The 27,347-nt window shown below is 42.9% G+C and overlaps 1 protein-coding gene and 1 long non-coding RNA gene across 3 annotated transcripts in view; one reads left to right on the top strand and one right to left on the bottom strand.

Annotated features, from left to right (window-relative positions):
• The window catches only part of LOC132955552 (uncharacterized), a 735,720-nt gene that overhangs the window by 448,786 nt on the left and 259,587 nt on the right, over window positions 1-27,347 (top strand). The gene's annotated exons all lie outside the window — the stretch shown is intronic.
• On the bottom strand, window positions 1,322-26,714 carry LOC132954994 (vesicle-fusing ATPase-like). The gene is made up of 22 exons (XM_061027576.1): window positions 26,599-26,714; window positions 23,514-23,599; window positions 23,100-23,196; window positions 22,418-22,457; window positions 20,551-20,717; window positions 19,152-19,259; window positions 18,963-19,038; window positions 17,797-17,952; window positions 14,211-14,410; window positions 13,268-13,433; window positions 13,096-13,170; window positions 12,668-12,855; window positions 11,597-11,692; window positions 10,845-11,001; window positions 10,520-10,653; window positions 10,117-10,183; window positions 9,780-9,859; window positions 7,746-7,880; window positions 7,457-7,570; window positions 3,402-3,457; window positions 3,120-3,192; window positions 1,322-1,844 (listed from the first exon to the last, which is right to left on the bottom strand). The coding sequence occupies exons 1-21, from the start codon at window positions 26,608-26,610 to the stop codon at window positions 3,162-3,164; spliced, it is 2,241 nt and encodes a 746-aa protein (XP_060883559.1). The 5' UTR covers window positions 26,611-26,714; the 3' UTR covers window positions 1,322-1,844; window positions 3,120-3,161.

Raw genomic sequence — 27,347 nt, 5'->3', positions numbered from 1 at the left:
TTTTTTGACTTTAGCACCAGGAACACAAGCTCTCACACACACTGAGCTACACTCTTAATGTTGCACACTGGGAGAAAAGTGCTTCGGACTTCATTCCATAGACTGTAAATATTAATGGGCGGAGCCTGAGTGATGTCAGCCATCTGTTCCTGCAGGGGGGCTCTGGAGGCTCATCGGCAGCAGCCGCCATGTTGGAAATCCTGTCTCAGTCTAACTTTCAGTCAACCTAACGACAGGTTGAGAGCTGGAGCTGAGGCGGGTTTTAAGTCTCTTGACAAACCGTTACATCCCGCCCACCTGTCAATCATGTCAGCTACGCCCCTAACTATTTATAACACATATTGTTCAATCAAAACAGAGCCATTTTTTTTTTAAATCACCCCTCGTACAGTGTGCCAGTGATGACAATAACTAACCTATTTTGTTTCTGGTACCAGGCTGTAAACATGTTCATTTCTGCTGTAAAAACGTCTTTTTTGCATTTTGTTTGGATGTGACTCTGGAGTCAGCCTCAAGCAGACACTCGACGAGCTGCAGGCTTTTGCATTTCCGCATTGGCTTCATTTTTTACACCGGAAGTTGCTGCTTGGTTCATACTTAGACACATAAACACAAAAACAATAGATCCAAAATGCTGATATTAAAAGAAGGCTTTCAAAACCATTTCTTAATGTCAACAATTTGCATGAAAATACCAAAACCTTCCAACACAGGTTCTAAATGTAGCAAAGTCATGACTGAGGCTTGACTGATATATCTCCTATTTTTAACTCACCTTCATGTTGATGTAAAAAAAATAAAAAATCTGCATCTAATTGATCATTTTCCCAGCGGTCTCTGCAGACATGCTGCAGTAGCTGCTCAGTTAAAAAAAAAAGAGCTGAGCATGACTTCTTGTTGAGCTGCACGGTGATTGCAACACAGATAGTTTGGAGGTTAACCGCTAATGTGCGAGTATGTTCATCCCGAGAGGAGATGAGATATGTCTCCTAATTAGGAGATGATTACGCTGGATCCAAATTATAAAGACAATCTTGTATGATTTCAACATGCAGGAGGAGAAAACTCAATAAAGAAAACAACTGGAAGGAGATTGTGTTTTTTTTATTTTTATTTGGACTGTGTCACATTATATGTTGAGGTTTTTTTTTGGCAGAGTGAGACAGCATTGAGCTAAATCAGTAACTTAAGAGCTTCATATTCCACTGAGGGTGTTAAAATGTACAACACATCATTAAAGCAGCGTGAGACCCCTGCTGTGAGGGAACTTCATTACTTAAGTTTGGTTGCTCATTCATTTCTTAATTCCAGAGTTTCTCGGTAATTATAGAATTAATTTATTGATAAAACAAAAAAGGTAAGACACAAGCAAGTACACAACATTATAAGAACAAAGTGAGATCTCGTCCTGGAATGATCAAATCACAAATCTGTGCATACAAATAAACCTATCTGAACAGTGTAATGATTAGTGTTCGTGCATGCTCATCTACTTGCGACAGTATCTTTTGACTCTTTTACATTTTAAAATCCCAATGGAGTGCTAAGGGCATCACATAGGAGATCACAGCACTTGTCGTCAAAAAGGCAATATACACAGACGCCACAAACACGGGCGTATTTCTCTTATTTTACATGTTCACATAGTGCTGAAGAGGAGGAGGAGGAGGATGCCTGGCTGCAGAGAGCTGCAGTGCAGAGAGAAGAGCGCTCAGAGCTTCAGGGACGAGAAGGAAGGATGCTGAGAGAGAGAGAGAGAGAAGGAAAAGAGAGAGACGGAAACTCTCTCTCTCGCTTGCTTCCTCCTTGCCAGCCGTCTTTAAGGGGCTTCCGTTCCTCAGCAACTGAAGTGAAGAGAGAGACAAATAAAAGCGAGAAGAGACAGGCAGGCAGAGGAGACGTGCCGCCACAAGAGAGCACCTGTCTGGTCGACCTATTTTTAGCGCTAACTATACCATAAGCCCTCCGAGGCTGCGATGAGAAGCAAAACTCAAGACTGGCTGTGATTTGAAAAGTTATACAAGTTTTCTTTTGGTTGTGCATCACCCGCCGCAGCTGCTCCTCGTGGGGAGCATCTCACAAAGCAGGATTAGCGAGATAGCTGGATAACTTTGTAAAAAAAGGACTATGAGCTAAAACTTTAATAGCATCAAGAAGGAAACAGACTCAGATCAGATAAACTGGGATGAAGGGCGATAGTTCAAACGTTAGCTGTTACATTTTATGATACTGGTGTCAACATGGGACCAAGACAAAAATAAAAAAGCTAATCCTTCCATACTTCCATTTAGTTTTCCCCTGAAGTATATTCACCTTTTTTATTTTTTATTTGCATGTCCACATAATTGAACAATTGACATTTTGTGTTTTGAAACGTACAGAAAATCCTTAAAAATATCTTCCCAACAGGAATAACAGAAACTATATCATAAAAGAGTATTTTAACTTTTTGGGAAACATTTCCTTTCTTATCAAAGTTAGCGACTGTTGAGATTAGCTTAGCATAAAGACTGCTAAACAGGGAAAAACGTGTTTATGAATGTTTGCCATTGACTGTATATAAATAAATATATATATATGGACGACGTAACAGCTCCCTCAAATTTAGAGTTGCTGCAGAATAGGTAATAAGCTCCGCTTCCTCCATGTAAACAGATGGGACATGGGTCAAACTATAATACAAAAACAAAAAAATTCTCAAGCATTGTTTCTCTCTTCAAAGTTAATTCTTATCATGATGATTTCTGAGAAGTTTAAAAGAAGTTTAAATTTTAATTTCAAGACAATTGCAGATCTTAGAAGGAGTATAACAGCATGATTGACAGCTCTGTTGACAAATGCAGCTCCTGCGGCGCAGGAGAACGTAACAAACACTGGCACAAGAGTCATTACAGTTTTGTGCTTTTTTATATACTGTCAATGATGTGTATATAACTGGGCCCCTATAATTGAAGTTGTGGCGTCTTATTTCCCCAGTTTTAAAACGTTCTCATTGTTTTCACATTCTGTCCTTTGACATAAATTGTGAGACATTTATACAAGTTAACAGATTTTGCCTTTTTACTCCACAGAGGATACGATGAGCGCAAAAATGAGACAATGCAGCCCCGCAGTCTTACCGTTGAAGGATGCCTCTTTGTCACTACGTGGCTCCAATGAGTCTAGATTGCCACAAACTTATCAGAACCCAGTCTGCAAGAGAGTGACAAAATGTTTATTATTAATCTCACTTGATCTGATGTTAACATTTCTGTGCTTTTTGTACAAATGTTTTTCCTTCGTCTGCCACATTTATAAGTGAAGAGTGGTCGCGGTGACAGTGTGGAGCGAGTGTTCAGTATCACAGAGGATCCCGTTTTACATAAAGGGAGTCGTGTTGGAAACAGGAAGACGCTACTTACCCTCCTCCATCCTTCAATAGACTCAGGAACTTGCCGACTCTGTGGCCAGGGTCCATCTAAAAAAAAAAAAAAGGAAAGCAGACACGTCTTCTTTATGGACATATGCAAACAATTTAACAACATGACATCCACAAACACTGTCTTCTTGAACAAACAAAAGTGTGGGATCCTGGAGTTCAGGACTGCAGAGTGTGTGGGGGGGGGGTGACGAGAGGGGGAGGAAGTAAAATTAATGGCAACCTATGCAATAACTTACAGTATGTCTGGAATCGCCTGTAGCTACCAGAGTGAAGACGTTGGAATGAGAGGAAAAAAGATGAGTGAAGCTGACTAGGAGTGTGTGTGTGAGTGAGTGTGTGTGTGAGTGTGTGTGTGTGTGTGTGTGTATGGCTGTTTGCAGCATGTCTCGGCAAACACAGGTCCATACTTCTTCATGGATGGAAAAGGGGAGGGGTTGCAAAACAACATGGCTGCATTTGTGCATACCACAGCAATTACACGGCATCAGCCTCAACAAACAGGAGGCACACATCATCAACATACCACAGACGTACAGTCAGGAGAGAAATTAACACCAGCCAACTGTCACATTGAGGTCAATTTCTGCAGCTTCTACTGCGAGTCTGCTACCTGTTTCAGGAGCGTTACAGGCAGGAATGGACTCGCTTTTTGAATTTTGCATTTTAGATTTAAGATGAACTGACTAATACTGGATCTTCAGATCTTTGAGGAAGAGGCTGCAGAGAAATAAAAAGACGACCTAGGCTTTGGGTATCGGCCAATAACAGAGTGATAGTAATTAATAAGCCACATGCCTCTCTGTGGGGAAAAGAGGGGTTTATTTCTGTTAGGGATTGACTTCTATGATTGCATTGTTTTCTAATAAAAATGCAATAAAAGTAATAGCTTCAGTAACAACTTTATAGATATGACAGGTCGCTGCAGATGTTTTCAGAGCCAGACTGGGTGATCTCTGGATTTTAAATCAAGACCACCACTGATTAGAACAGGCTTGATTTGAACCCCCTGGTTACAGCCACAACCTTCCCAATGTTACGGTCTAAGTGAGTGAGTGACACGCCCCCCCCCCCCCCCCCGCACACAAGATGATGATATTTCACTGATATTTATGGTCTTGTCTCGTTCTCGTCCTGTCTTGGTCTCGGTCTTGACTCAGTCCAGATCCCTAAATGTCTCGCTCTTGTCTCGGTCTTGGAGCTCTCTGGTCTCTGTAATGTTTTGGTCTCTGTCTTGCCTCAGTCCAAATCCCTAAAATGTCTTGGTCACTTGGTGTCTTGGTCTCGGAGCTCTCTGGTCTCGGTAATATCTTGGTCTCGGTCTTGCCTCAGTCCAAATCCCTAAAATGTCTCGGTCTCTTGGTGTCTCGGTCTCGGAGCTCTCTGGTCTCGGTAATATCTTGGTCTCGGTCTTGCCTCAGTCCAAATCCCTAAAATGTCTTGGTCACTTGGTGTCTCGGTCTCGGAGCTCTCTGGTCTCGGTAATATCTTGGTCTCGGTCTTGCCTCAGTCCAAATCCCTAAAATGTCTTGGTCTCTTGGCGTCTCGGTCTCGGAGCTCTCTGGTCTCGGTTACTGTGACTTGACTACAACACTAATGTTAGCAACAAGCTTGTGAAGAAGAAGAAGAATGTTGTAATGTGGTGCATTGTCTTTGTTTTCTCTAAGATGTTGCTGACAAATTCATGAAGTTGCCCATAGCCCACGTAAGGGACAGTAACACAGCTAAAGTCGGCATTTTCGGGAAAGACCAGTTACTTCGTCGCGTGTTATTAAGTCATTGCAGTCGACAACTACTGATGACGTATGAGGCTCTGGAAGGGTTGTCCCATTTCGTAGGGGAAGGATTTCACCACTAGCCCTTGCAGCTCTGTTCAAAGGGGTTCAGTGGCACTCCAAAACGAGGGGTAGGGCTAAGGGCTGAAATGGGACTGAGCCAAATTCATCACATTCCTGGGACCAGCTCAGGTGTAAGTGATGTTTTGCCTCATTTCTTTATTAATTAATTAATTTCTTTACTCATTTCTTAACTTGCATGGTTTTATGACTTTCCTATTCTCCTGCAGTACATGAAGCCCTCAGTAACCTGGACACTGAGAAGTCCTCCACACACAAAGGTTATCATTGTAATTGTTGACTTTTAACACAGCCCATCTGATTGGTTATGTTGGCGTCCTGTCAGGCTAACAGACCCTCAAAGGGCGTGTGCATGTAAACACTTGTGTGTGAGATATCTGCACTACTTTCTGAGGAGACCGTCGGAAAAATGCACAAAAACACAACCTCGCTGCCAAACCACAAAACCCCCAAAGGCAAGTAAACTTTATGCGTACACAGTGTACTTATCTACATACAAACAAACAAAGGGGTGTAATTCAGAAGGCAAAGAGTTGGCTCTCAGCTGTTCATGTACGTTTTCATTTTCCCCCCACAGTTGGACGGCTTTAATGCACATGTACGTGTTTTCAACCACAGAACAACTGCACTGAATTGAATTTACTGTAATTGTAGGTACGCTAAAACCATGAAGAAGTGTGTAGAATCGTTCTTATGAGTGTCTCTGATTCACAACATGTGAATGTAGTTTGGTTGTTTCATAACCGTGAATGTATTACGACTGCACGGTTTGGAGGATGCTTTGTGAACTGGATCCGTCTGCTCGACAAATCATCAGCAAAGCCGCACACTTTTTCACTCCAGCTGATGGTTGACAGTTTTTTGCGACTGAGACGGATTCTGTTGACGGCTGAGAGTGCCGGCCAGATGTCGAAGGAGAGGAGGGACGAGCTGCTCGGGTTCAGGAATCAGAAAAACAATAACATGGAGGCCCAGCCCGTTATGAAATGTGTGTTTGAGAGTTAAAAATATGACGGGATGTGTTAGGACAAAGTCAACTTGACCTTTGTGTGATCTGATGCAACCTGTGTTGATTCGGCATCACATTTACAATAACATCATCTTACACACTGGTGGAGAGCGAGAGAAATAAGGGACAATCAAAACACCCTAACTTTGCCCTACCCCTCAGTTTACAGTCTAGTTGGTTGTCCCTTATTTTTTTAGGTCAGATGATTCATCAATTGAGAAAACGTTGTATTAGTAGGAGCAAAGTAATATGCTATTGTGACACATTTTAAATGAAAATGCTTTTAATGTTTTCAATAAAATGTCATTAAAGGTCACATATTATGAAGAATACACTTCATGTTTCTCTAACACTAATATGTGTCTCTAGTCCGTCTACAAACCCCCCAATGATGAGAAAAGTCCATCCTCTCAGTCTTCTGCCTGCTCCACTTTTCAGAAAATGTGTGCTCAAACAGGCCGTTTGGAGATTCTCCCTTCATGACATCACAAAGGGCAGTAGCCCCTCCCACAGGTGGGTGACACTCCCACAGCTAGGTGTTTGTTCTGCCCTCTGAGTCTGCCTTCTCACCGTAAACAATAGGACATGGAGCGAGAAAGCACCGAGTACACCCGAGCCCTTCCAGAGAGGGGGCGTGGTCAGACACAGCTCATTTACATATTTAAAGGTACAGACACAGAAACAGCCTGTTCTGAGCAGGGCTGAAATAGAGGGGTTTATAGACATGATCAAATACAGGATCAGAGTGGATTTAGAACAAGAAACTTCACACACATGTTGAAGAGGAGGAGAATATGTGACCTTTAAATTGACTGTGAGAGACTAATTACCTGGTCTATGTGGGACATAACGTATCGCATATCCAGAGTGAAGATTTCATGTCTTTATGCTTGGTTCTGAACTCAGCTTAAGGCACTCAAAAACTACAGGTAGGTCGGGGTTGTCCAGTGTAAGACCATGTCAAGATTTTCTAATCAGCCCTCAAGTTTAAATGTTCAGCTGGCGATGATAAGACTGCATTTGTTTTGCAGGAATGTATGGGGAGACATAAATGCATGTACCTGATGACAGACATTCAACAAGAAGTAGAATTGGGTAACCATGAATGTCTTTACAAAAATACTATCCATCACTAAAGCCATTCTGCTAGAGCGCAAAGCATCTCTTTCTCACCTGCACGGCCATTTCAATCAGCATGAGCAGCTTCTTTATGCCGATCCACAGACTCTGTCCTTTCACAGCGCGAGCGATGCTGGCCCGCTCCACGTCCTCAAAACTGCCCAGCAGCTGTTGGAAGAGAAAAGAAAAGAGAGAGCACTCAGCATGGGATTAGAAGCTATTAGATGTGGAAATGTATCGAGGAATTGTAGGAAAGAAATCGACATCAAAATGTTTTCCTTTTCATTCGTTCTGCTAGGTTAAAGTACGGTGTGTGTGTGTGTGTGCTGAGTGTGGAAGTTACCTCCAGCGCCTCGATCAGCTGCTCTCCCCTCGAGATGTTGGAGATGTGGATGGTGGTGCTGAAAGCGTCTAACATCTCCATCTCCTGGAGGACGTCTCTACGACTCGTGGTGCCGATGATGAGCAGCTTGCGACCCTGAGCGAGGCACAAAAACACTTTTAATTTCAAGTTTTTCATTCAAACACTCATTTGTTCTTACTCTTTAGCTGCCTCCTGGGAATCACAGGAGACTGAGTGCAAGTTTTCTGTGTTTGAGGCACCTTCATCAAGGTTGTCAAAACATTTTTATACATAAATATAATTTTGGGGACATTTTTGCCTGTATTGGAGAGGACAGCTCTAGAGAGAGAGTGAATATTGGGAGGGGAGAGTGGGGGATGACGTGCAGCAAAGGGCACAAGGTCGGATTCCGACCCACGGCCGCTGCAAGGAGGACAACAGCTTCTCTACATGGGGCGTGCAACACAACCGCTAGGCTATCTGTTCCCCAGGTTGTCAAAAGTTTTGATACTCTTTCACACCACCTCTTTACATTTTTAAAAAAATATTTAAATGATCAAATGAATTTAAAACGATCGAGTCTTTTAAAAACTGCAGTTCTTCTTCACTTCTATTTCAACCCAAAGCTGCCCGGAGCAAAAGACAGTTCAGCAAATACTGACATTTCTAAAAATCCCGTTTTTACTGTCTTATACATTTCCAAAAGTTGTGTTTATTTCTCTTACAAACAGAGGTGACACTGTCTAAATTGCACAAATAGATCGGCATTGTTTCAGTGCCAGAACACTTGCCAATGTATTTGTGCAAAGTAAAACAGTGTGCAGAACTTTGCTTGCAATTCTTGGTCATTAAAAAAAAAAAATTCTCCTATATCTGGTGCCTGGAAACTTCAATTTTTGTGGTACCAAAACAGATATTGATATTGTTAGATTTTTTCCAGTATCATATCAAAGATTGAAATTCTGGTCTCAGAAGGAGATCAGCTTTCTTGGTTTCCTTTGCATGAATATTGGTGCACGAGTTGTTTAGAAATCATCCATCATGATGTCAGGCTCCAAAACAGTAATATGCAACTTTTCCTCTGTTAAATATGTATCAATGTCAGTCTCAAATATTCCATACAGGTTGGACTCTACATATGTCATAGAAGCAAATTTTGGTTTAGGGCCAATTGACCAAAGATTTCCCACATTTCTGTCATGATTGTGCGATTCTGTCCCGTGTCAGATGAAGGCCGACGGTGTGTACAGGCCTTAAGTCACAACAAGAGCACAGAGAGCGAGAGAGAGACAAACAGAGGACAGGAGAAGAACGGACAAACAGACTGAAGCATAACAGACCCCAGATCAACAGAGGACAACAGCAGAGGACACAAACATGAGCGGAGAAGAAAGAAGAGAAGCTAAAGAATTGTAGCTCCCATAAGCCGACAAGTTGGAGGAGGACCAGGAGGAGAAGACGAAGGAGGAGAGGCAGAGGAGTGGCGAGCAGACAGGGGGATTATGGCTGCCGGCTGCCCCCCCATGGCGTGGGGGGTTGTGATGCTGCATGCAGATGAGGTGCCACACAGGCGGCGGTGCTGCCAGGTCCTGGCTCTCTCACAGAGCCCATTCTCCTCCGTGTCCCCCTGGCCTCCCCCGGCCCCAGGCACCCCGCTGGGCCCAGCGCTTTACAACCCCAGAGGAGCACTGCAGCCAGGCATTCAGCAGCCGGCCCCGCGCCACTTCTCATGCACATGCAGCCATATAGTGGCCTATACTCTCATTCACAAACCAAAGGGACTATGAGAAATGGGTCTCCAGCACCACCATTCACTGGGAGCACAACAGGCCCCGGGACCAAAACACTGGCTAATAACCGTACACACTCACACACAGCCGCTCACACATGCCAGCGGCAGCCACAGACCTCCAACAACTCCAACTCAAGACTCATGAGCTGGCATCTACAAGATCTGCTGCCCTCTTTCTGCCACATCAGGACTAACAACAGCGAGCACGCAGCACATAAACACCACAACAAACTACCCTTTACCTTCGGAGGAGGTTTCTTCAGCAGCACCAGTAAAGCTTGCAACACCAGGTTGGAGAAACGAGGGCCGATCGGGACGTAATCTGAAGGGAGAGATTATATCACATGAAAATCAATCACATTTAAAAGTGCATCCATCCAGAAAAATGTTTTCATAAAGGAGGAAAGTTTTAAAGTCACATAATGATGATTGCAGGATCAAAACAATCTATAAAAAATAAATGACACAGCAAATACAAAGCATTCAACAGGAGCTCCTTGGTGTTTGAACCTCTCTTTTTCAACTCTTTAAAATTCAATCTCTTCATCAGGAGTAATATGAATCCTTCTTGGGACTTACCTAACAGACGTTCAATGTCATCAACAACCACACAGCTCAGCTGGGACTTGTAGGCATCTTCAAATATCTATCAGAGGGAATAAAAGTGCAATCAGGACCAGATGAAAGCACATAGGCTTGTGGATGGCCTGGAGGCACTGCTGCAGACAATGACTGGTTTGTTACATTTGGAGTAAGTGCCTGTCAGTGTGGATTTAAAAATGGCGTCTGTAAATGTTTTTTTTAATTTAGAAATGTCTTCTGTTTCCTGAGGCTTAAGTTAATAATGGTCTGAAAACCCCCATAAATCTGCCTTTTTTAGAGGATGAAAACTGAGCATACATCATGTTCATATCCTAACCGGTTCAAGACCTCGAGATGACGACAGTTCTACCTCGACAGTCTCATCCTCGTTGACAGTTACCTTCTTAATGGCTTGGCACTTGGCGATCTCAGAGTGTCCGATCATCTTGTCCGGGGAGCAGATCTTGATGAAGGGAAACTGGGAGTCTTCGGAAATCTTAGCAGCCAGAGCGGTTTTTCCACTGTTAGGTGGGCCTGAAGGGGGACAGGGGGGTCAATCACAAACCAGATTGTAATAACAATCAAAGAAAATAACACTGAACTGTAGTCTGCGGACGATCTGTGGTTGAGTTAGAGGAGGTAAGGGTATATTTGATTCATTGATTGAGGTGTGTGTGTGTGTGTGTGTGTGTGTGTGTGTGTGTGTGTGTGTGTGTGAGTCTTACCCTCCAGCAGCACAGAGACGAGCGGTGTGCGTTCGCTGTTCTTCGTCTGCTGCACCAGCAGCTCCCCGTCCTCCAGGACCTCTGACACCGAGTCGCCCCATCGGATGATCCCGTTCATGATGTAGCTGGCGTAGTCCTCCTGGTTGGTACCAAACGCCTGGACAGGAAGAGAGAGAGAGAGAGAGAGAGAGAGAGAGCATGTGTGAGAGGAACAGTGGTGTTGTGTCTTATTGTTTGAGAGTGTAAGGTCAAATGAAAGTGAAAATAAAGAACATGTGACAGGTCTCCCGGTCTATTGCATCTCATACTAGGGTTGTCATGATACCTTTGATAAGTTACTAGTCCTGCTCAAATAAAGGTCTTCTCACCTTACCCAAATCTGGACGCTGAAACTTTTAAATGTTGAACTTGTCCAGGAGGCTGTCATGGTGTTTTTTTTTTTAAGATTTATTTTTGGGGGTTTTGTGCCTTTATTGTAGAGACAGGACAGAAATCAGGGAGAGAGAGAGAGAGAGAGAGAGAGGAGAGTGACATGCAGGAAAGGAGCCACAGGTGGAATATCAAACCTGGGCCGCCCACTTGGAGGACTACAGTCTCTGTACATGGGACACGCCCACTAACCACTGTCGTATGGGACTTTATCGACTTTGTTTTGGATTCTTTTGAACTTCTTTGTAATGTTCAGCTGTTCAAATGTGTTTGTGACAGAATGAGCAGGAGAACAAGACACACAGGGATGTAGAGCAACTCACAGGTTTGATGTCGTTATTCAGCGAGGCCATGAAGTCCAGTCTGCTGACCACCAGCTTCTCTGCCGTCTCGATGTTTACCTCCACTGTGTTACTGGCCTGCAACACACACACACACACGCGCGCACACACGCACACACGCACACACGCACACACACACACACACACACACACACACACACACACACACACACACACACACACACACACACACACACACACACACACACACACACACACAGTGAGCGACAGCAGATTATGAGCTGCTCCGATTCCTGGATGAACTCCAGGCCCCCCTGCTAATTAATCTATTACACATTTAGATTTCACAATGATGTCAGGAGACAAAGTGCTCCCTCAGAGCAGAAAAGGTCAGAGCAGGAGGAGGAAGAGGAGGAGGAGGTGGAGGAAGAGAAGGAGGAAGAAGAGGAGGAGGAGGAGGAGGTGGAGAGGGAGGAGGAGGTGGAGGAGGAAGAAGAGGAGGAGGAAAGACAAAGTGCTCAGAGGAGAGAAGAAGAACGTCACAGCCATCAGACATGTGTAAGGCCCTTGTCTGTCATTAATCATCACCCTCTAATATACTCTGCTTTGTGTGAGTGTGTATATAAATGTGTGTGTGTGAGTGTGTATATAAATGTGTGTGTGAGTGTGTATTTAAATGTGTGTGTGAGCGTGTATATAAATGTGTGTGTGTGAGTGTGTATTTAAATGTGTGTGTGTGAGTGTGTATTTAAATGGGAATCTCTGTGCCCCAATGAGCTGTGTAGATTTGAGCCAATTAACCTGATAAAATACTCAAGTGAGAGCACACACACACACACACACACACACACACACACACACACACACACTTTTAAGGTACAACAAGTTTGAGTAAAAACAACCAGATTTTTAAGGACTCAAAGACCAAGGGCTAAAAAAAATAACCTAAAAATCTATCCATCAGATAAAGTGTAAAATGGTTCCAGTGTTCATCATTATTGTGACTTCCTCCTCTCCAGTCAGAAAGAGTAAACAGAAATTGACCCGGAAGTCATTGGTGAAAACATGAGACGGTATCTGGAGGACTCTGACCTTGATGTGTCTGTTCATGGCGGTGGACTGTGCAGCTCTGACCAGGCCCTCCAGCTCGGCTCCGCTGTAGTTCTTCGTCCCCACAGCGAGCTCCACGATGTCCACGTCGGAGGAGAGCAGGTCGTACTGACGCATCTTGGCCGTGTGGATGTTGAGGATCTGAACTCTTCCCTTTTCATCAGGTAACCCTGCGAGACGAAACAGAGGGCATAGTTGCCTCGGGGGAAAACTGTCCTCCTGCATGATCATTGTCCCTGCGCTCAGCAAAGTCTACAAACGGTTCAGTCTAACGGATCCTCATCAGACGTGATCGTACCTGATTAGGAAACTTAAAAGTTTTTAAGTTTACGTTAAAGCAGTTTTCATTCCCTCGCCCGTCTACTAAGATCAGCTGCATGGAGTGTGAAGCCTTATCAGTGGTTCCTTACCTATCTCCATCTTCACCTCCAGTCTTCCTGGTCTCAACAAGGCCTCGTCTATCAGGTCGGGCCTGTTGGTCATACCTGAGGGGGGACAGGTGAGTCAGGAGTGTGCACTTTGAAAGTGTGTCTCCATGGAAACAGAGGGAGAAAGTGTGACTGTGCGTGTTTTGATGATTACCGATGACCAGGATGTTGTTGAGCTGCTCCACCCCGTCGATCTTGGACAGCAGCTGGTTGACCACGGTGTCGTGGACTCCTGTGCTGCCCGCCATACTGCCACGCTGTTTACAGATCGCATCGATCTCGTCGAATATGATGATGTGGAGGCCGCTGTTCGCTCCGAGCTGATCAGTGGGGGGAAAAAAAACATAATATTTTCAAGCCTTTTTGCTGAAGCACCCAGGATATAACGGTCACATCAAACCAAGAATAAAATCTTCAAATGGTTTCTTTCTAAGACTTCAGCTCAACAAGATCATAAAGGCACCACCCTGGACTTTGGAAAAAAAATGTAAGAGAGCAGCAGCAGGGTGGGGGGTTATCCCTCCATCTACAGACCTGTCAGTCTGAGCCGTAGCATTTAAAGCAGGTGTGGAGCTGTCCTCATGACACACTGGTCTCTGATTGTGTGTGTGTGTGTGTATCTGTGTGTGTGTGTGTGTGTTTAGAGAGGTCTATCGGGAGGTCAAAGACAGCCCAGCCCCTCATTAGGTGGTGAAGAGTGAGCCTCGACGCTGGTGTCTCACAATGCAAACTACCTGTCGCTGCAGAACTTAAAGTTATTACAGCTCCGTCTCTCTAAAGGGCAGATCTCTCTACTCCTGCAGAAATTAGTTTTTTTTTTTTATGTTTTCATAGATTAGATCTGTGATTCAGAGGTTATAATGAGAGGACACTGAGACCTGAGAACAGACTGATTACAGCTTTTTCTGATGTGAAGAAAAAATAGGTTCAGGACAAGACTCATTTATCATCAACAAAAAGAGGGTTTAATCGCAGCTCTGAACTCTCCACCACTCCGTTTAATAATTCAGTTTAAATGTGATTTAAAAAAAAAAAAAAAAGGCAAAGCGTTGTTTTCTGTTGAGAGATAAAACTGTATTGTGTCCCCTACGCCTCACCCTCTTCTGCTCGTCCTCTGCGTCCGCAAACAGCTTCCTGATGTTGGCCTCGGACTCTCCCACGTACTTGTTGAGGATCTCGGGGCCGTTGACGATCTTTGGCTCGCGGGCCTTGAGCATCTTGCCGATCTGTCGCGCCATCAGGGTTTTACCGCAGCCTGGGGGTCCGTACAGCAGGATTCCCTTCACATGCTTACAGCCTGGAGACACACACACACACACACACACACACACACGGGCAGAGAGAGAGAGAGAGAGAGAGAGAGAGAGAGAGGAATTTAAAATGAAACTAAGAGCAGGGTGGATCTTATTCAGCGCTACTTTCTTACTTATTTTAAAGCTCGTTTATATCTTTAGATAGATCTTAAATAGAGGAATATTTCACCTATGATGTAGACATGTCGTCCAGCTATCAGAAATGATCCTTTTCAGGACTAGGATCAAGTCTAAAGTCGTCTTTAAAGTCATTATTTGCATTTTTGTTGTGCCAATCCCTTATCCTAATCCTCCACTACTCTACAAAGAGTAAAGATGGTATCAAATATCAGAGGCATTACAAGTTGTCAGTGTTCAAAAGAAGCTAATAAGCAGCAAGTAAAAAAGCCATAACGAGAAAATGGTTAAAAGTAGACCCACCCCCCATCGAGGACTGGATGGAAATTATACATGGGATCTACGTCATGGAAAAGATAACATTTTCCCTCAAAGTACAACAAGAAAAGTTTTATATAATACGGTCTAAATGCACTGAGTATGTAAAACCTGTAAGATCGGACTTTAACTGATTTTATTTGTGAATTGTAAAAACCTACCCTCTACATCTTGTTTTTTCTTTTTGCTTGATTCAGAAACAGTAAGCTCCTCGGTTCTGTGGTTCACATGTTGCAGTAAATGAACGATTTATAAGAAAAAGAACATTTTGGGAAAGCATTATGGACAAAGACACTCAGACTTTCCGCACCAGTCTTTCCCAAGTCCCGGCGGAATGGGGGACAAACAATGGTCAAATAACTATATGAAGATCAAGGAAGTGTGCTTTTCCTAATAAAAAGAAGCTAATAAAATGACTGTGTGAAGTCGTTTTGGGTCTCCTGTGTGGAGAACGCCTCACAAATACTACATCAACGGTGGCCTAGTGGTTGATTTGCATGCCGCATGTACAGAAGCTGTCTTTGAAGCGGACGGCCCGGGTTTGAATGAGGCCTGTTGCTCCTTTTCTTCATGACATGGAAAGCACTGTTTCCCAACATTTTTCCTTGGAACCAGTGCTTTACGATGTTGAAAAAGGGACCAATGACTTATTGAATATATGTGTTTTTTGCAGTTTTTAGAGGATTGTTCTGTGCAATCAATACCTGGTCCATGTGCAGCTTTCCTGCACATATAAGACGACCAAAGTGGAACATTCTGGACTGCTGGAAGCTTCATAACTTTTCACTAAATGCCACCATTGATTTCTCTTGTTTTTCCGTCCTCCCGACTCCACCAAGTTCACAGCAGCGCAGGTCTCTTTAACGGCCTTTTGCACCTGCTTAATGACATTTAGCCCAGACTAATCGAGAGGCCCGAGATAACCATCTGAGCTGCCATTTGGGCCCGCTGAAGGAAAAGCAGCCAGGATGACAGGTGGGAGGGGAGGGGGAGGGGGAGGGGGGGGGGGGGGGGGGGGGGGGGGGGTTCTGTTGTGTTTAGGGGAGAAGGCACTGAAGCTTCTGTCTGTCTGTCTGTCTGGGGGGCAAAGGGGAGACAAGGTGAAACTTTGAAAACTTTTACTCCCGACAGCTCCTCTCTGTCAGCACCTGCTCCCACCGCTCTCCCTACGCCGGCCAATTACAGCTTCACCTTTTAGCTGGATGCTCTATCAGGGCACGCCATCTCATTACAGCAGCCAGCTGGCCGCAGCCAAAGGCCGACTCCTGCAACACAAGCAGCCGGCTAAAAAGGTCAAGCTTGCACGCTGCTGGACGCTGCCACAGGCCCCCGAGCACTGTGGGTATCTGTGGGTGTCAATGTGTGCTGTGTTTGCCAGGCTTAGAAGTCTTTACTGCAGGTTTTCACAGGACCTGTAGGTCTGGGAGCGAGGATTAGCACAGATGTGAGTGTGTGGGAGGAAAGGGGGAGAGGTTTGTTTGTGAGTCACAAAGAAGAATACCTGATGGCTTTCATTAAAACGAGCTGTTGTCCTGTGCAAAGTGACTCATAAACATAATCTGACAGCTCTCAAACATCTATTAATGAGTCTGCAGAGGTTTGGTTCTGGATGAGGCCACACAGGAGGACACAGACTAGCCTGCAGTGCTAATCGCTGGTTGTGGATTTCAATGATTCAGACTATGACACAATCCTCAAAGGAATCGTTCAAGGTTTGGTTAAAACCATGAACCGCAAACAGTGACTTTATTTAGCTGGTATGACATCTCTGTTTGACCTTTAATACTTAAAGATACACGACGGGTCGGAAAGGGAAAGTTTTAAGAGTTTTATTCTGTCAGAATAAAGTCGTTTTTCTGCTCTTAGCTGAAAACATTTAAATGAAAAGATGAGAAGAAGACTTTTGTTTGCCTGCTTTTGTTCTTGGATCATACACTGAGAAATGACCCAACACATCTTGAGTGAGAGAATTTTGAAAACACATATTTTGCCTGACAATTGACTCATTTTAAAAACTCAAGAAGTTGAACTGACTCAACCCCAGAGCATGCAACTTCTTATGTATGTTATTTGGATCATGATACAAGATTATAACTGCTACTTGCTGTCAATGCAGAAAGATCTAGATTGCTTAAATTTTTTAATCTAACCTGATTAAAAGTCAGTATTGTATTCACTTCAGAGGCTGTATAACCTAGAATAAAGAGACAAACCTTAAACAATATGTTGTTTTGTCTTTCTGAGGATGATTTGCTGTTTATTTGGTGCCTGTTTTGACATAATGTCAATGTAAAAAAATTATGGAAAATACGATCGTGAGTCTGCATATTGTGTTTCATTTTGAAAATGACAGGATGCTCTGTGCGTTTCCTTGTCTGACTTCCTGCCCGGGTCGATCTATTCTGTTCATCTTGACGCTAGCTGTGTCGAAACACAGACACGGACACTGACCATGTCGTTCGCTGTGGAAACATCAGCATTGACTAAAGCGGTAGTGAACGACGCTGACGGACCGCAGCGCGCACGGAGTGTGTGTAAATTAAGAGCAGTAAGACAAACCCAAACATCAACTAAATTACAAGTGCTGGAAACATCTATCAGTGTGTTGCTTTTACACTTTGAGCACTAAAACACAACACATAAAAGAGTGACCTCCAAACTCCTGAAGGTGGCACTAAGGGAACTGTAGGGACTGAACGACGTCACAGACTTCAGGGTACTCATCTCTTTTGTAATAACACCTTTAAGACCTTTAAAATATACTTAATAAAAGCCTTTCAGAAGTCAGGAAATGTGCCACTCAAAATGTTCTCAATAAAAAAAACATACAACATATGAAATTGTCTGATTTACAGCGGGCTGCACTGAAAAGTAAAGAACAGGAACAAACAAATAAATAAGTGATGGCGAGAGGAGGAGAGAAAGAAAGACTCACCCATCTGTTCTACTAGATCTGGAGGGAAGACTCTGGAGGCGAAGGCTCTGCGGAAGATGTTAGAAAACTCTTTATCGAGACCGCCGATACCCATCCGCTCGAAGTTCCAGTCCGGGCTGATGATGGACTGACGGGACTCTCGGGTCTTGGACTTCCCTGGAGGGTCAGACGTATTAAACATGTTAAATTCTTCATTTATTTATTCATCAGTATCAACTCTTATTCATGCAGCCGTGCCCCTACTGGTTTCGTTTATTAACTGGTGACATGTTGAGATTTGCCTGGTGCATTAAAGACGCTCTGTCTGAATAGTTAGATTCAACACTTACGCTTTTCTTACTGATTAAAATATTCATACACAACCAAAATATTTTACAATGAAACCTTGAAGGGCCGGTCAGGTGGCCTTTGGCACAGTTGTACTGAAACATTGATGCAATGCCACATGTTTTGAGAGTGAAAACAAACTGAGGAACATGTGTGTAGTCTGCCCCCTTGTGGTCATTTAGAGAATTGTCCTCCAGGCAGGGGATGTAAAAGAAAACACTCTCCTATCCATGGTCTTTCTATAAAGATGTTAAAAGTTTGCAGAGGTTTTTAGAAACTCTATTTATATCAGTGTGAGATGCAAATGTGTCCAATGTTATTATTAGTGTGTATGTGTACTTTATTATCTCCTAAGGGAAATTTTGGTTTTGCACTCTGCTATTGAAGGAAAGCAAAACAAGATCCGTACACCGAGAAGCTTCCATTTGAAGGATTTATTACCGTAGGGGACGTTTCAAAGTCTGAGCAAGAGCATGTTGGCTTCTTGGTGTGCGGATCTGATTTTGCTTTCCTTACCTTTTAATGTTTTTTGGATGCACTCTTTTTTGATTTTTCACCGACACTCTGTTATTGAGACATGCTTCTCACACACACAGGCTCCAAAATATGCTTTAACAGTGAGATGTCAGAGCGGGGCTGCTACACAGGGAGTGCTCCAGACCTGCTCAGGTGCAGTTCTGCAGTGCTCGGGCAGTGACTTTGCACATCTTCAGCTACCAGATCGACTTCAATACTTTGGTCTGTACCAGGACTTGAACCAACGACCCTTCAGTTCCCAACCCAGCCCGAGCTACTGCCGCCTCGTAATGTAGTAACAGAGCTTTAACGTTGACACTCACCGATCAGAGTGATGGACGAGGTTTCTGACTTCTCAAAGATCACCTGACTGTTTGGCAGCAACAGACCGATGTCAAGCTGAGCAGAAAAAACACACAAAAAAAACACAGTTACATGTTGAGTCTGGCCACACAAAGAAACAGAAAGTGCATATTTCCATCTGTATGGAAGACAGGTTGTTCTCCAGTTACCTTCTGTTTCTTTCCAGAGTTGTTTGTTGCCTTCAGGACGCTCGGGTCCATCCCCTCGATATCTTTAATCACCAAACCGAACAGCTTGTCATTGAAACTAAACCCGAGCTGGAATACAAGACGAAGGAGAACATTTTGAGATGTTTAAAAACGACATTTAAAAAGACTTTGAAGTGCTTTAACAGAAAAGGGTAAAGTGGAGCATACAATAAATCAACACGTTCGTAAAGATACAAAAACATATTTAACACACAAAATAATTTAATTGATGATGTCGATATATATTTAACACATTGAGTTACCTCTCAGATACGCTCGTTTGTGTTGTTATGTTGGCCCTGATTCACCTTCATTCCTGATTCAATCATATGTTAATGTGATCTAATAAAAGTGTTCTTTATGTAAAAACGTTTAAAAATAGTCTCAGCGGGGGCGTCTGTGGCCTGGTGGTTAGTGGGCGCGCCCCCCATGTGTGAGGCCTGTGGTCCTCCTCCTTTTTCCACATGTCATTCCACACTTTCTCTCTCTCTGATTTCTGGCTCTGTCCACTTTGTCCTTAACATGGAGGCATAAAAAGCCCAAAAATAAACCTTAAAAAAGTTTCCATGGCTGCTTGGGACTTGAGGAATTTGGGCTTTTTTCCATGTTGTGTCTTGGCCTCCCTTAGACGAGGCATAACACATTATTGTGCTCAGTTTGGATAGATGTTGGTTTAAAGGTCACATATTCTGCAAAATACACTTCACCGTGTTTTTCTAACTCTAATATGTGTCACTAGCTTGTCTACAAAAGCTCTTAATGATGAGTGAAGTCCATCCTCTCAGTCTTTTTCCTGCTCCGCTTTTCAGAAAATGTGTGCTCAAACAGGCCGCTTGGAGATTTTCCCTTCATGACATCACAAAGGGCAGTAGCCCCTCCCCCAGGTGGGTGTCACTCCCACAGCTAGGTGTTTGTTCTGCCCTCTGAGTCTGCCTTCTCACCGTAAACAATAGGACATGGAGCGAGAAAGCACCGAGTACACCCAAGCCCTTCCAGAGAGGGGGCGTGGTCAAACACAGCTCATTTACATATTTAAAGGTACAGACACAGAAACAGCCTGTTCTGAGCAGGGCTGAAATAGAGGGGTTTATAGACATGATCAAATACAGGATCAGAGTGGATTTAGAACAAGACACTTCACACACATGTTTTGAGGAGCTCTGAGAATTATTTAAAGTTGTTGAAGAGGAGGAGGATATGTGACCTTTAAACCAGATATCTCTAACTTTTTTTCCTCAAATCAAGGATAGAACTGCTTTACACTTGAGTCAGGTTTTCTCGAAAACACTTAAGAGTCTGTCCAGTGCTTGTTAGTGATTACACACATGCATTTGTTTTTTCAACTAGAAGCCAAAATCACCTGCTGTCCGACACTGAAGGCCTGGTTGTTGAAGTGCTGGAGGAACTCGCTGGCCATGTTGTCCGAGTTGTAAGGGTTGCTGTCCACGCTTTTCTTCTGCAGGAAGTCGATCTCTACCGTCATGGAGCCTATGAGCTGTTTGGACTTGTCAAACTTGTAGTTCGTTACTAAAAGGAGGAGGAAAAAAAATAGTTCAGTCATTGACCTGCAATTATTGTGATTCTTCCTTTGATCAAATCAAAATCAAGAGCCGTGTCTTTGTTCTGTATTTCAACAGGATGTGAAGAAAGATTAAAGCATCATGAGGCTTAGTCCCTCCTTCACTTGGTGGATTATATTTTCATTCCTCCTTTTCTCTCCAGATGAGAAGCTCAGAGTCATAATAGCGCCCATCATTTTGGGCATCACTCGGCCTGGGGGAGAAGTCAGTGCAAACACATTTCATCAAAGAGCAGGCCTTCTCTTTCTCTGGATGCCGGCCAGACTCTGAGTCAGATGTGCGGTGACGCCACCCGGCTGCCATGTGATTCTGCCACTCAAATCACGCTCCCTCCACCCAGCATGCCACCTCCTTAACGCCTTCAGTCTGCAGCCTTTAATGTCAGTCACAGGTAAGCTGACTGCATCCTCTAAAAGGTGAAGGTGAGAGTTTTTTGCTGAAGGCTGTAATGTTTCCGCTGCAGGTGTCTGTGACTCACAGAGAGACAGGCTGCTCATCAAAAGAAGAATTAATGGCAGCATCGTAAAAGGCTAGAAGCCGGAGGACTCTGCAGGTACATGAGGTACTGCTTAGGGCTCAAATATACTCGCTTTGAACGCATAGAAAACCTGCTCCGTCGTTAATGTTAATGTTCACATGCTTGCTTCTGTACAACATGTGTTACCGGAGGATTCCTCTAGAGGGAGCACAGCGTAAATCAGACGGCATTAAGTAGAGATGATCTGTCGGCAGTTATTTTGGCAGCCATTTTTGGATGCTTTGCGACGTCATGACACATCACAGTGCGAGTGGTAGCGGACTCAATCTGTTAACTTTTCTTCTAAACTTTCAGCCATTACTGTAGCGGCTCTCTGGTGTCTCGTCACCGTACAACTCTACACTGCTCCTAGCGGTTGTATGCATACTGCATCTTGCGGATGCATAGCGTTAATTTCTGAGGACGTGCACAACCAAAGCCAAAAACCACTGCAGGATACGCAAGGCTGATATCATGCGTTTGTGTAAAAACAAAAGCAAGTATACTCGCCACCAGTCACTTAAATTCACTTTTAAACATTCACTTTTGTTTTGAAGCATGTTGCAGCATCTATCCATTATCTCCCGCTCATCCGGGGCCAGGACGTGTTTGGGAGAATTGAGTGTGTACACTTGCTAATGATGCTAACACTAGCCACAGAGGAGTGCACAGATAATGGCATGATTATTCTACCAATGTTTACAGCAGACGTCAGGAGACAAGCGGCTTGACTGATAAACAGAGCGAGGGCAGCACGAGGAATATTCTGCATCTGCCTCGTGTCCATCAGTCTTTCAGTCAGTCTGCACAGATCAGACTGTTTAACATGAGCATAAGGAGAACACAGCATTCAAGCGTTTCATGCATTGCATAATTTCCTCCTTAAACAGAATACAACAAGTGTGACTAAGTGACTAAATAAGGAAGCACGATGGTGTGACTGTGGGAGTGAGTCAAAGTTAACCAAAGTGTGTTTTTATTGAAATGAGGTAACGTGTCCAACAGCGCGACAGAGCGGCAAATATGGCAGCGAGAATATTTGTTATTGGGATCAGTTAACTGTTCATGATGGTTTGTTGAGAATAACAAAAAAATCATCCATGAGCTTATTCTACTAACACTAAGTTTACCTTCAACATCTTGTCCGATCGATAGTCCCGCCCACTTTCTCTGCAAAGAAAAAAAAAACATTTTCAATCCACTGGTGATTTAAGCATCAATAAAAAGTGAGAACATTTCAGACAAAGGACAGCTACATGTCAACATAACACCACTCAACGATCTTATTTCACACTTCTTCAGACATGCACAACTCACATCTAATTTTCAAATCATCCAATATGGTCAGTGGAATATAGAATAGAGTCGGTCATCTATCGACAATACGAAACAAACTCCTGTGGTGAAATAAGACCGTTTTGAGGAGGTTACTGTAGTACCTGTGTGCCATTGAGGCTGCCAAGTGTATAGATGAAGGAAGAGCACGCAGACAGGGAAAGGTAAGCGAGAGAGAGAGAGAGGGGAAAAAAAGAGCAGTGACAGAAAGATTGAGACAAACAACGAGGTCCATGCAGAGAGCCCAAAGACAACCGCACAAGTTAAACATGAAACTTTCAGAGAGAAGCAGAATATTGTTTGCAGAGAAAACTGGTCAGCACCCATGTGAAAAAACAAAAGTTCAGTCATTTTGCATAAAAATATGAGCTTAAGTTGTGGTGTTTTATGCCGGACACAGTTCAACAACGATGCACAGTTGTTATCAGGAAGCACAGGGATCATTGAGAAGACGTCGAGGGGGAAGGAGAAACGTACCTGCGGCAGGCTGAAGGCGATGGTGCCAGAGCTAACACTGGGATGTGTCTTCAAGGTGAACACGTACCTGTGGCCTGCATTGCGCACCGTTACATGTCTGCATGAGGATGAAACATGAGGACACAGGAAAAGGATTAGAGGTGGAAAAGAATTGAGGATTATGCAAAATATTATGACACAGAAATGTATGAATGCATGTCGGCTTATTAGGGCTTCCATACAAACACCATATGTAACTGTTCTTCCCCCGTTACTGGAGCAGCTAAAAGTAAATCAGTGATGGATGTATGCTGAGAGAAGTGAATCCCACGCAGCAGGTTGACGCACATAACCCCTTCCATTGATCACACATCCCACACCTCTACACTCTTTGACATAACACCATGGCTGCAGCACGATGTAAGGGTTACTCACTGCTCGAGCTGCGGCTCCTTCTCGTTGATGACGGCACAGTTGGTCAGCGACAGTTCGTCCGTTGGGCATTTAGCCGCTTGCATAACCTTGACAGGACACAGAGGGGGAAAAACAAACGATGACTCCATGAAGGGAAGTTACATGTGGACACTTTCTGAATGATGTGGGCTCTGCTCCGACGTTGCATAAAAAATGCTTTCGAGTCCTCTAAAAGCTTTTTTTTTTCTTTGAACTTGAGGAAGCGGGACGATTCACACAGACACTAAGAGCTTTCAGGAACATTCTATACGAGCTGCTAGTGTCACTGCTTGAATGCTGTGTGAGCATGATATGGGTAATGAGTTGCAGATTTTACAGTTAAAAAGATAAGAGAAAAATATCAGCCGATATATCAGTATCAGATTTATTTTCTCCCCAATACTGAAATCAGTATCGGCCCCAAAAATCCCACATCGGTCGAGCCCTAGTTTCAATCCTGATCAGCGATAAAATCTAATATCCTCTTATAGGGCTGGGCGATATGGACAAAAACTCATATCTCGATATTGATTAGCTGAATGGCGTATTATAAATAAAAAAATGTATTTTATTAAGAGTGAAAACATATGGAAAATAAACTACCTTTTTTGTGAATTTAAAAAGTAATATTATAAAATACAAATGTTCCTTAAATACAATAAAAGAGAGAGAGAGGAGGAGCAGGGTGAAGAGGGACAGACAGTCAGTCATCATCAGTGAGATGAGAAAAAGGTGACCTGGCACCTCAAGAACGTTATTTTAATGCAACATAAACTACATCGATATTAACGATATTGTCTTACCCTGTATCTTGTTTGAAAATATATCGATATATCTTAAAAACTCGATATATTTCCCAGCCCTACCCTCTTATGCCTCCTCTCAAGTCAGTCATGTAAAACAATACATAAAGTCCAGTCTTACCAAGCTGTTTTAAGTCGATGACAACAGCAAAAATAGTTGCTTACATGTTAAAAAAAATTACACTCCGCCTTTTTTAAGCTCAGTAGAATCGAGCCTCTTACTCGTCCTGTCAGATAATCTCACGTTTCTACGTTTCACTGTGAACAGAATCCGACTCAACCCACGTCACATGTCTCAAAGACATTTCTGATCCAGTCGATACAGATGATACGAGCTGCAGTAGGAGTGAGGGCGGACGACACACAACATGACGAATACAGAAAACTAAAGGGGGCAAAATTACTCCTGACCTCACAATCTTTCTATTTGTCTCATGTTTGCTAAGACAGATGTTTTATTCCTTCACATCTGTAGCTTTTTACTTCTTTGAATGTCATGAAAATAAACATTTAGTGACCCATGTAAACGACCATCAGCACAGAAAATCTTTGTGTGTACCATAGATTGTGTAAGCAGCATTCCTCGCATTGTTTCCGAGTAATCAGCTCACAGGAAGTTTAAATGAGGAGCGGAAAGTTCACAGTGATTGAAAAACAATACGGCCAAATGCTCCTTATACAATACACTGAGAGGAAAAGACTTAATTGAATAAGCATTTGACTGTGAATCATATGAGACGTGTTCCATATCCTGTTACGAGTTAATTAGGAACCGCAAGCTAGAAATAATAAAACAAAACTGAAATAGTTTTTGTCTTTATTTAATTATAGTTACTGCTGACTTCGTTTCAGAGAGATTTTGGAGGAAAATGTTTATGTTGGCGTCAGTAGCCTAGTGGTTAGTGTGCCCCCCATATCCGGAGGCTGTGGTCCTCCAAGCGGGCGGCCCGGGTTCAAATCCGACATGTGATCTGTTTTTCTCGTGTCACTTTCAACATTATTTTTGTCATTTTCATTTTTTTTTTTCTCCACATTTCAACTTTACTTTCCACATTTTGACATTATTCTCAACATTTCGATTTTTGCTTCTTTATATTTAGACTTTTGTCGTCTACATCAAAAAAAGGTTGTTTTTTTTGGGGCGCTGGTGGCGCAGTGGTTAGTGCGCGCGCCCCACGTATGGAAGCTGTAGGCGGCCCATCCGACCTGTGGCTCCTTTCCCGCATGTTCTCGCCACTCTCTCTCTCTCCCTGATTTCTGACTCTATCCACTGTCCTATCTCTCAAATAAAGGCACAAAAAGACCAAAAATAAAAATCTAAAAAAAAAGGTTGTTTTAGACATTTAAACTTTTAAAATTGTGATTAAAAATCCAAACTTTTAAAAAATATTTTGTCTCTTTTTATTCTTATTCTGACTTTATCCCTCTACATGTATACTTGTTCTTTATCTAAGTGCATAATGAAAATACATCTTCCTATAATTCTTTTATTTTTAGTGTCTGACCCTAATCCCCTTCCGTAGAAATGTGTTTTACTTTAACAGCTGGATAAAACACAACAGGAAAAACACACACACACACACACACACACACACACACACACACACACACACACACACACACACACACACACACACACACACACACACACACACACACACACACACACACACACACACACACACACACACACACACACACACACACACACACACACACACACACACACACACACACACAGGCACTTTGTTTACACTGCAGCTCCTTTAAAATGACCACTGCTGTCACTAAACAACACTCATCATCAGTTCTTTATCTGAAAGCTCTTCTTGTTCTTATAAACTCCATTTAACTCTGCTTCACTTCCTTCATTTCCTGTGAACAGTCGTCATTTATTTAGCCCTTTAAAAAAGTCGGAGCTACATTAACATTTCATTTTGAAGTCGATGACACGTTTGACGATACAATTTAGCGACTCTACGACCAAAAAAACAAAAGCTGTAACATGTAAAAGCTAATTAACATCCAGAACAAGAGCTAACAACAGTCAGAGTGGTCATGAGATACCCCATTCCACTTCCGGGTTGCCTACGAAGTTTTGAATGACATCTCATTCTGCCACACAGGCTACTGCTGTGTTGGCTCTCTTTACTTTACGTGTTAAAACAGATAATAGTCCTTGAAGTTGACGTTAGTTTTAGTATTTAGTGTACTCTTGCTCGTGGTGAACGTGTTCTTCGACCTTACGTATTCGCTTAACTCACCCGAGCGGACATCTTTGTGTGTTTTTAACTCCAGTTCAGGTGAAATTCAGCGTAAACGGTCCCGCTGACAGAACAACTGCAGAAATGAGAAAGAGACGTGCCCGGAGGAGGGGGCGGGATCTCCGAGCGTGTGATGTCATCACGTACACGACGTGTACAGTTAGCGAGAGCTGCTGATGGAAAGTGAAAGGAAACCACTTAGGAATAAGAAATAACCAAAAAAAAGCATTTTAAAATAGAAATAGATCACTACATACACTTGCCTTAGTAACTAAGTATTATATATATATAAATTATTTATGGAATTAGTGCGAATAGTATTTATTGTATTGTATTATTCTATTATTGTATTTTTTCACCCTTTATTTAACGGATGTAAATATGTTTGATTTTTAACTTCTTGTTATTTTTAATAATTATATTCCTGTCTCCTGTTTTCTATAGCTGTTGTAACACAAAAATTTCCCCCATGGGGGTACAATAAAGTTTATCTTTATCTTATCTTTAAATTATTTACAGGTTTTGTCATCTATCTGTACAAGAATATTATATTCTATTGTGTTGGTTTAAAAATAATGAAATATAATTGTTTGAGACCTTTGTAAACACATTTTAAACTTTTAGGCTCTTTCTCATTTATTTTCTTAACAGCTAAAGTTGAAAAGACATGATTTAATAATTTCAGTTTTGAGATGAAAATAAACACTTTTTTAAACCCTGGTATGGAGACACTTTTAAATCAGTCCTGA

Source organism: Labrus mixtus, chromosome 21, assembly GCF_963584025.1.
Source record: "Labrus mixtus chromosome 21, fLabMix1.1, whole genome shotgun sequence".
Classification (NCBI taxonomy): domain Eukaryota; kingdom Metazoa; phylum Chordata; class Actinopteri; order Labriformes; family Labridae; genus Labrus; species Labrus mixtus.
This window is presented reverse-complemented; position numbering and strand designations above follow the sequence as displayed.